Source organism: Hyposmocoma kahamanoa, unplaced genomic scaffold, assembly GCF_003589595.1.
Source record: "Hyposmocoma kahamanoa isolate Upper Pololo Valley unplaced genomic scaffold, ASM358959v1 138, whole genome shotgun sequence".
Lineage (NCBI taxonomy): Eukaryota > Metazoa > Arthropoda > Insecta > Lepidoptera > Cosmopterigidae > Hyposmocoma > Hyposmocoma kahamanoa.
This window is the reverse complement of record NW_020653492.1, coordinates 5,881,732-5,892,093: the sequence shown is the minus strand read 5'-3', so window position 1 is coordinate 5,892,093 and position 10,362 is coordinate 5,881,732. Positions and strand designations below refer to the sequence as shown.

Genomic DNA, 10,362 nt, shown 5'->3' with positions numbered 1-10,362 from the left:
CGCCTGTTGCAGAGCGGGCGGCGGCGCGACCCCCGCGACCCGCGCGACCCCCGCGACCCCCGCGAGGGCCGCGAGCGCGGCCCGCGGCGGCAGACCGACGACGAGAGCTCCGTGCTCGACAGCCAGGACGTGTCCAGCGCCGATAGAGGTCAGTCCGCGCCCGGGGGCGGCGTCGCCCTCTCCGGGCCTGACGTCGGCTGTCGACGAGCGCAGAGTCCGTTGTCGAAACGCCCGGACGACTAAGTGCGGGAATGTTTCGTTTCCTAGTAAACTTAATAACGAAAAATAAAAAGTTTTAATTCAAACCGTCCGATCGATGACCCAAAAACATTCGGACTTTTGTTCTCTGGACTGTATGACAGCCGGTACGCCAGGTCTCCAAAGAGCTACTTCGTTATCTACAATTTTGCAGTGTTTCGACACGGTCCCGATACAACCGCGGACCGATGAAACAGAAAGGCTGTTAATCGCCACAGTAAAAATTTAGAAACGAACGAACAGATGTTAACTAACACTAAATGGCCCTATGATATCAGTGACCCATTTCTTGAAATACTATGCATTACAATCTGCAATCTATTTTTTAATTAAACAGTATGGGGTAAAATCTAACATCATAGCAGATACAAGGAAACTGTTTTGGGTACCATTAGCCTTCTTTTTATTAAAATAATTTAGCTACTTTATTAATTTTTAAAGTTTAAAAAAAAACTTTTTGTTATAAATAAACACGATTGAAATTTCATTTCATTGAAGGAAATAAGTCTAGGCAACAAAAGTTTGTCATATTTATAAAACTAAGATCAATGGTATTATATTGTAAATGGTGCCTATACAACATTTATATTTTTTTCTCCGGTACAACGGAATTCAGGATTTGAAAATACAAAACAATTTTTTTAATTATCAGATAATGATCACTATACTTATTATTAATTAGCATCATGATAATTATCATGATACTTATCAGATAATAACCCATGCTGATTTTTAGTTGTCTCTAAAATGAAAATACTGACATTGTGTTAATATTATTAACTGATTTATTATTTGCAAATAAAAAATAAGCATCATAAAAAATTTTGTAAAGGAGTAACAAGTAATATTATAAAAAACAATATTTTGAAACGTGGATTCGTTTTTTTCTTTGTATTTTGTTAAATACGTTTCGTAAGTAGCAATCGCGTTCGGATACACATTGTGCGACATTTGCTAGCGGTGGCATATAGTGTTTTACCAATTAATTTCATAATTATCACGATAAACATTATGGTAATTACAAAATTATCGTAACAATAATTATATTATTATCGTCTATCGTGATAATTATCATTTTGAAAAAAAAAAGTATTTACGGAAAACTTGCACTTAAAGTAATTTCTAAAAAAAAAATTGTTGAATGGTACTCGAGACAGTTTTCTCGGATTTGGGGTAGCTTCAAATGTTCTCATACTATTTCAGTTATACAGTTTGTAACCGTTAAGTGTGCCCAGGCGATTATTATGTAAATATAGGAGATATCAAAAATCTATGAAGTGATATAGAAAGTACGTTACCTAAAGAGTAAAACGACGTCAATAACTTTTAAAAATAAAACAAGAAATATCCGAAATTTTAACATTAAATGCTTCCGTGTATTTGATATGACATTCATAGTGTGGCTTTGGTTTTGAACAACTAACTGCTTTGATTGAACATAAAATTTTTTACTTACTTTAAAATTAAAATTATTTTGGTTTTATTAAATTAAAAGATAGGTTTATATTTATAGCAGTTTCGTTATCTGTAAACTTATTGTTACCTCTTAGGCTAAAAACTCACGGAGCGGTTTTTACCCGTGGGCGCCGCGGCTGCGGGACAGCCGCTTTATTTCGATATTCACGGCATCCCAGGTGTGTGCGGTCATGTAGCCCTCGCGGTTGCGGAACAGCCCGCAAACATCGCGGGAGATGATCGCAAGTCGCGCTCGATAGAGATATTTGCGATCGATAGAGCGGTTCTACTAGTACCCCGGAGACGCTGCGTAAAACGTGTCGTGAAATCTGCTACTAAATTTTACGTACATGTCTCGACTCATCCCAAGAACAGAGTCCGATTTGACTTTGAGATGAGAACAATTTCGTTATTCAAACTAAGGCCTATGTAAAGGTGTTTTGAGAATTTATATATCTTATTTCGTTTCGAAAATATAAAATCTAACGACGATCGATCTGACACCCACATCGAAGAAGAACGAACGAAATGTACTATGTCCTGAGAACAAGTAGTCTTGCACATAGATCTTTGTTCTACGGATGAGTCGATCTAGGTACATTCTACAGAGGCCGCGGTCCCGCAATCACGGCGGGCGCGGGTCAAACTCGCTCCGTGAGTTCTTATAGTTAAAGTAGGTCAACTATCGCCTCTCAACAAAATGTCATATTAAATCTATGGGAGTTTTTAACGTTAAAATTTTGGCCATTTCTAGTTTCATTAAAAAACGTTTTTGATGTCGTTTTACTCATTAGGTAACGTACTTTCGATATCAGTTTAAAGATTTTTGATATCTCTTATATTTACGGAATAATAAATAAACAATAACTAATAATCACCTGGGTACACTTCACGATTACACCCTGTATATAAAGACATTGACAGTCTTCGTGTTTCATTGGTACATGACTAAAATACATCCGGTAGGTTATAAATACACATCGCCAAACACTGACACCGCTTGTAATCTTTTCAGAAATATCGCGTATTTCCACAATACAAATTAACAATCCGAAGAAAGGACTAGCATGATGTTTATTCTTTTAAATTACGGTAAAACGTTTCAATGGTAGTTTAGTCGCCACCAGATACCGTTTACGTCGTTGTTGTAAACGTCCCACTGGTGGGCACGTGTCTTCTCTAAAGAAGGTACCCTTTGACTAGCTCCTGACATTGATTCCTTGATTTTCTAAAATTAACTGGTTATTTTTATGGTTAAAATCCCATGTGTAGTTGAATTCATTCCAAATTACACTACGGATAGATTTAACAGAAATTACGCGATACAAATCACCCCAGATGTGGCATTTGCAATGTGCTGTGCTGTGTTCAACGTTACATCTAGTATAGTTTCGTGCTTGGAAATAAAATTTCTTATACGAAGTGGTTCCTGGATTCCATACCAACGAGCAGCCAGCACCACAGTCATTCCAACGTGCATGTAGTTTACCAATATTATCAATTGATTAATGCTAAAGGACGACGGTGTGATGAAGTCTGAAGGTTCCCAAAACTCATTAAGTTTCCATCACGTGCTGGACCATCGCCTGAACTTCCACTTGAAAGGAGACCCGTGATCAGCTTTGTGGCGTATATGAGTTGGTGGCGAAATGTTGATGCCTAAATTTTGTATTTTCAATAATTCTTTTCTAAAAGAACGTTGAGATTTTGTTTAATACTTACTTGTTCTTCGTTATTGTCCCTGGCGATGTGTATTTCTGGCCATAAACAGATAAGTGTGAAGTTGAACTCATTTGCCAAACTTTAACTGGATGCCAGGAAAATGATTGTACAATCTATCTCGAAAGTACTTGTTCAAATCGCGGCATTAACTTCCAATATTACTCTCCTTTGGTTTAGCTGTCGTATTCGGACTAAGCTACTATGAGCCCTACCTTCTAGCTTGGAAATCATTGTGATACAAGGTTCAAGTAACCGCTTTAAAGGACATGCCCATTTTGGACTGGCAAATTTTAATAAAGTCGCGTCCGGTTGAAAATTTATATCTATTTTTTATTGTGTATTAAAATACGTCATATGTTAAATAATTTCCATTCATATAACTTTAAGATAAGCTTGAGATAAAAAGATATGAATATTTCAACATTTGTTTTGTTACTTATCTATTGAGCATTAGCTATAAAGAAAGATAAAAAGAGATTAAGACACTCTATAGACTTGAACAGTAGCTAATTACTTGTTCTAACGTTAGAGATAGTGACAACTTTGGCTTTTTCTAGAGCCACCGATTTATGTCTTCCTCAACGAGAATTTGGCAAACACAAATTCGGAAATGAAACTATTTTTTCGGATCTAAATGCGAATGTTTGTTTTTTATTATGAAAAAACCAACATTCCGGGCCCTTTTCAGGTCCCGTGGTCACGGCTAACTCCGGGACACTAGTGAAAACCTAAGAACCGATAAATTTTTGTTAAAAATGTGAGTTGTGCTGATTGCAACAAATCATTATATATGTATACATTCTATAATATTATAAGGATTTTTTAACCATCATGTCTTTATTGCACCTTTATTGTATCATTCGTCTGTCATAGTGAAAAATCTAAGTACAAGTGTTTGTTACCTTTATGTCCCCCACCGTACAGAGTAACATGAATATTAAACACGTAATCTCAAAAAGAAAATGTTGTTTGTATCGGCTTTCCCTAGCAAAAAAAATATATAAATCCAGTATTAGAAAATATGTTTAAATATGAATGAAACGTGTCTGCTATTGAGGATCGTCAACTTTTATTTTGCTGGTCCAGGACTGTATGGAGCTTGGGCATTGTCCTTTGTTACTTTTGTATCAGACTGACTTTCAAGTTGATATGATAATTCAATTATGTTTGTTGATTGTGCGTCACCAACCGGACACTCCTATCTAAATCTGGCAATTCAGTTCCGCCTTATTACGGAAACAACAAATACAAGTGCAGCCTGCCTGAATTAGAGGTACTGTTCACCATCAATAGATGTAACGAAAAACAAATATTGTTTAGTCTCAGTCGAAACGATCAAATAGGCTGAAGGGGTCACCACACCTATTCACGCTGAATCGAATTGAGTCGGTTAGAGAAAGCGTTAATATCTATGTAATAACAGCGAAAAAGTCGGAACGGTTCGAGTCCGCGGTATTTTTCGCTCTTATTGAATGGACATAGCTTTCATGCCGGCTTAATATGACTGTGTCGATAAGTGTGTTTCAAGTTATTCCTTTTACTCTCTGTCATACAAGTTAATTGATTTCGAGTACGCAATTCTGGGACCTGGAGGGACTGTAAATAACTTGCGTGCTCTGGTGCCAATGGTAGCTCCCATTCGCCGGCTGGCTGCACAAAGCTCAAGTTGCGTATGTTTGAATTTCCCAAGTCTACTTTCTTTGAGAAATATAATTTCTAGTCTAATTTCGGGTCGGCGACTAAGGCGCATAAGTCAAATTCACTTCATTAATTTGTAACATGAATTCTAGTGGTGTAGAAGCACTTTTTCACTTGTGTGCTTTAGTCCGCCGACCCTAGATTTAGTAAGGGGCTTTGCCCACGACACCGTTCCATACTATGACTGTAACGTACCGGCACATAAATTAATAAGAAACAGCGCCCGCTAGAGAGTTCCATCACCGACCAGCACCGCAGCATAGTGGGTGTAGTAGTGTTATTTTTGTGTCCGATACATTCATAGCACGTTCATGGTACGGTTCGGGGTAGTGGCCAAAGATTTTTAAGTTTATGTCCCCAACTATATTTTAATTGGGATGTCCATTTTGTTAGCCCGTTATCTGTTAGAGGAGATCCGTGCGTAGTTGTCGGTCGTATTTGTTCCTGACCTTGGTTATTAATTTATTTACTAGGTGTAATTCAACATAATGTAAAGTCATGTTTTTAGTACTATTGTAGATGAAGCGATTTCCACGAAGAGCGTGGGATGATATTCGCTCACGCCAATTGAGTTCATTATGAAGTCATAGAGGATACGAGGCAAAACCCAATAAGTTACCTAACTTATTATAGTGTACTTTTCATACAATTATTATTTGTAAGTAAATCGTTTAGTGTCACACTCGTAACCTCCTAAGGCCTAGACTTCTAAGTTTAAAATTTACATTAAAAGTATTCGTTCTTCTCAGGGAGATCAGTGTAGTGAACGAGCAATACCTTAAAAAATGACGTTTTCTAGTGTCAATATTTTACATATGGAGAAAACTAGGTGACTTTGTCGGTCGAAAGGTGCGATCGAGCAAATCTGTAGGCACTTTGTGTTGATCGCGCTTGTCGATCGACAACGTCGACCGTCTGTTGCTACCATCACATTTGCGTGTCGATCGTCAAAAAAAATCGAGCATATCTGTAGGCGCCTTTAAGTATAATTACATGCTATAGATCCAAGTAAGTATACCCTCAATTTTGTATGAGAAACGTATTTCTCTAGATATCCTACGGTACAATACCATATTGTCTGCGTCTGAATCACTTTATATATTGCTAGTCGGGAGTAGAATAAGTAATTCCTACAGTACTATACAAATTTTCATAGCTTTATTGGTTTTCCATACAAACTTTCATCCCCTGTATCTTTAAGATTTATTTTTGTGACAAAAAGTAGCCTACGTCCTTCTCCTAGGTCTTATCTCTATACCAAAATTAATCAACGTTGATCCAGCGATTGAGGCGTGAAAACTTAACAAGGTTATTTTCGCGTTTATTATATTAGTTTGGACATTTTCATTTACATGGAGCCTTGGGAAGTTATATCTACTTATTGGATTCCATCATAGAAAACGAGTGGACAACCATTTTACGAAAACATTGGCTTTTGCCCCTCACCTATATATTTTTGTGCAACTAATAATATTTCGTTATTTTGGTTTAACTCTTGTGAATTTGTTTAAATAAATGCTATCCGCGCATTGACTTACAATTATATTGACGTCGGGTCCGCGCTAAAAAGTGTCCGAACTTATAGGGCGTTAAAATCGTATACAGAGCGTCATTCACGCTTTAGTCTTCGTTTGTTCGACTGACAGCGAAGCAAGCAAAATTAGACAGTACTGCGATGACATTACAATTTAAATTCAACGTTTTAGGTAACTCACAGGACATTGGCGAAATAGCCATTTTTTTTTTATAATTTTTTATAATAATACTAAACTACCGTACATAGTTATTTTTACTTGACATTGGCAAAATCATTGATTATTTCGATGGGGCCATAACATTTAAAAGAAGAAGAAGCTTTTTCATATTCCTTTACATGTCACTACGTTTAAATAGGTTGACTTGGGACATTTTTTTCGTGGTTTTTGTATTAGACCCGTCGTCTATTTATTTGTAAGTCAATGTATCCGCGTGAGTTAAAGCGAAATTGGTGATCCCGCGTGGTCTGATGGTGATGTACGATATCCCTGTACAGTTAAAAACTTAAGTAACAAGTGAATTAATGTGTACTCCTATTATAATTATTTTTCTCTCAGTTAAAACCGTAACTCGTGTGTGACAAGGTTGAAATTGTAAAAATTTGTATAAACCACACCAGTTATCGAAACATTAACGTGGTGCTAAAGTACCTACGGAACCGTATCTCAGAAAGTTCCGCCCGTAAAATTCTGGTCAGTTTGTAAATTGTTACGCCTTCTGAATACTGTTGTGTAATAATAAGCAGACAACAGAATGGGTAGAGTACATTTAAATAAACTTCAAGTAATAAAAATACACATAGAGTAGATAGTACCCCTCTCTGAAATCTCGGAATTATTAAAAAACACAAGGGAAACAAAACAAAATACCTGTGTTTTTATTTACAATAAAAAACTTTTGTTCTAAATATACTCTGTACTAAAATTAAAATAGAATACTAAAATACAATAATTTCGCCATTTCTGTGTGAGGTATTATAAACTTTAGGTAAATAAGTCGTGCTTATTCCGTGTTCTTTTAATAAGTATCATAACTATTTGGACAGCTATTCTCGATAAGATAAATATAAAATTGGTACAACAGAATGGACATTCTTCTTTTAGAATTGAAAAAGTGACGAATCTGAAAATATTACTGAATGTGCTAGTTGAAATGTAGTAGTAGTGTTTTGTCATGTATCTTTGTTATGTGTATTTGTGCATCATTGTTTCTTATGTTTATTATTTATGCAATGTTTATTATTATTATTACATTTTAATTAGTACAAAACGTCTGCCGTAGACTTCAAGGATTTTTTATTATTATTTATTAATTTAAACATTAGACGCGGGGTGAATATGTGTTTGCTACTAGAGCGGTTCCCTTTCGGTGAAATGCTTTATTTAGTTTTGATCCTTTTTAAATATACTAGAAGTCGTTATAATAACGCTCTTAAAATAAACCGCGTCGAGTAATTTAAAAAAGGAGTTACTGTGCACTCGCTTCGTGTTTCTGTGTATGTCTATGAGAATGTTCTAGAATTGCCGTTGTACGCTTTAATGCCTGAATCGCGTAAGATTTCGTGCGCGGCACGCGGCACGCGGCACGCGGGCGCGTTTCGCCAAAAGTCACGCGCGCGGGGATTGCGCTTAGGCCGGCCGGGAAAGTAGGCGGCGACGGCGAGAGAAGAGCAAACGCGTATTCGCCCCGGAGCCGGGCTCGTCCGCGTGACGTGTGCGTGGTGCGTGTTGTGCAGAGTCGTTGTCGTCGGAAGAGGGCCTCGGCGCCGGGGAGGCCGGGGAGGCCTCGGGCGCCCGCCGCCGCCGCCGCCGGAGGCCAGGTACCAGCTCGCGCGCGGCCTCCGGCGGGCCGGGCGGGCAGTGACGTTGTGACTTGCAGGCGGCGGGTGGAAGAACGGCGTGGCGGGCGCGGGCGCGGCGGGCGCGGCGGGCGAGGGCCCCGAGCGCGGCGCGCGGCCGCCCAAGCGCCAGGCGCCGCTGGCCAAGGCCAAGGCCGAGCCGCTGCTCAACGGCACCGCGTAGGCGCGCCGCGCCGGGCTGGGCCCCGGCGGGCCAATCGGCGATCCGTAACGTATCCGGGCCCCGGCCGCCCCGGGCGCCGCCTCGGCGAATCTCTTCGGCGCCCCGCGCGGCCCGAGCGGCCCGGGCCCTAGACTTACTCGTATTATGCTTTTCTAAGAGATTCGCGATTTGTATTCCCGATTACTCGATTGTATGAAAAATTCAAGATGTGTACGTCGCTCCCCGGACGATTCCGCCGACCGCGGCCTTTCGGCACCTTTATGGGAGATCGGACATACGGTACGTACGTGTGTCGTAGCCTGTACTCTGTGAACATGTGATTTCCTATAAAAATAAACATTTCTGTACATATTTTCAATCGTATTTTTATTTGTACAAATATTCCACCGAGGGCCGCTTCCGGCACGTTGCAGTTTATATAAAAATAGTATACGACTAGTGGAATGTTTACGATCTGACTGGACCGGCCGACGCTCGACTCGAAAGGTTCCCTCGGTCGGGTGGGAGAGGAGAGGCGAGGGTCACATTTATTGGTGTGAATTTTTTAAATTCTAAACGTGATGATACATATTACGAGTACATAAAGTACATATTTACATAAGAACTAACGCTAGGATCAGTCATTATAACTGCGTGTGATATGCATTATTGCCGGGATATCACGAAGTATATATACAAGAGTATAGATATGCTTTCAGATAAATACAATGTTTTTACAAATCTTAAGAAATTACTGATAAATGGCGTATTCCCGTTGGTCCCCCCCGGACTGAGCAATCTTGCTTTTTTTTAGTGAATTTTTCTGTCGTACTAATAACTAAACATACAAAATTGATTTTTACTCCGTTCACCTTTAAACTATCCAGGGGTACAAGGGGAAATACGCCGAATGAACTCGTCAAAACGGAAACAAGGGCTTACACGTAAAACACGACTGGCGAGCATAGTTCGGAATTGGCAAAGTATATATACCTAAACCTGAAGTAACACATTGAGTGAACAACCTCCTAAAAATGTTGACGCTAGAAAGGTAAAACGTCTAACGTGCATTTGGAAATTATTACGGAGAGCGATTTAGAATATTTTTTTAAGAAATAAATTGCTCTCCTGTAATATTTTCCAAATGCACGTTAGACGTTTTACCTTTCCAGGATCGAATACCGTTATATTTTTACTTACAATTACAAAACTACTAAATACATTGCCGTAATATAACAGTATAGTTACAGATTAAAAAATCCGGGATTTCAGAGAGAGGTATCCACTTATATGTATGTATTACTTGAAGTATCTATATATATATTTTACCTATTTCAAGATTAATTTATAAATGACTGGTTCACTCATGCTATTAAACTACAATACATTTAAAGCCCGAGTCACATAATCGAGTGACCCTTATTCCGTTGTGTGACAAGTTATATACGGCTTCTACAAATTGATATGTGCCTAAACTACTTATTGCACATGAAAACAAATACCGACATAACTCAAAATCGTGGAATTGAGAAACCACGATTTGAAAGTTCAAAGAATATTGAATGAAACCAATAAATTATGTAAATGGATAACTAAATATATCATGCATAAATAAAAATAATCACGTTTCGCAATAAGTTCCACTTAGAATTTTTTTTGAACTTCAAATCATCTCAATTCCACGAATTTTTAA

General features: G+C 38.6%; 1 protein-coding gene across 1 annotated transcript in view; it reads left to right on the top strand.

Moving 5' to 3' along the window:
* The window catches only part of LOC113240411 (fragile X mental retardation syndrome-related protein 1 homolog B), a 22,046-nt gene extending 12,335 nt beyond the window's left edge, over positions 1-9,711 (top strand). The window contains exons 10-12 of the mRNA XM_026477701.1: positions 13-148; positions 8,405-8,488; positions 8,548-9,711. Of these exons, the coding sequence (XP_026333486.1) occupies positions 13-148; positions 8,405-8,488; positions 8,548-8,690 (363 nt within the window). The 3' untranslated portion in view covers positions 8,691-9,711. The remainder of the gene's footprint in view (positions 1-12; positions 149-8,404; positions 8,489-8,547) is intronic.
* The last annotated feature ends 651 nt before the right edge of the window (positions 9,712-10,362 follow it).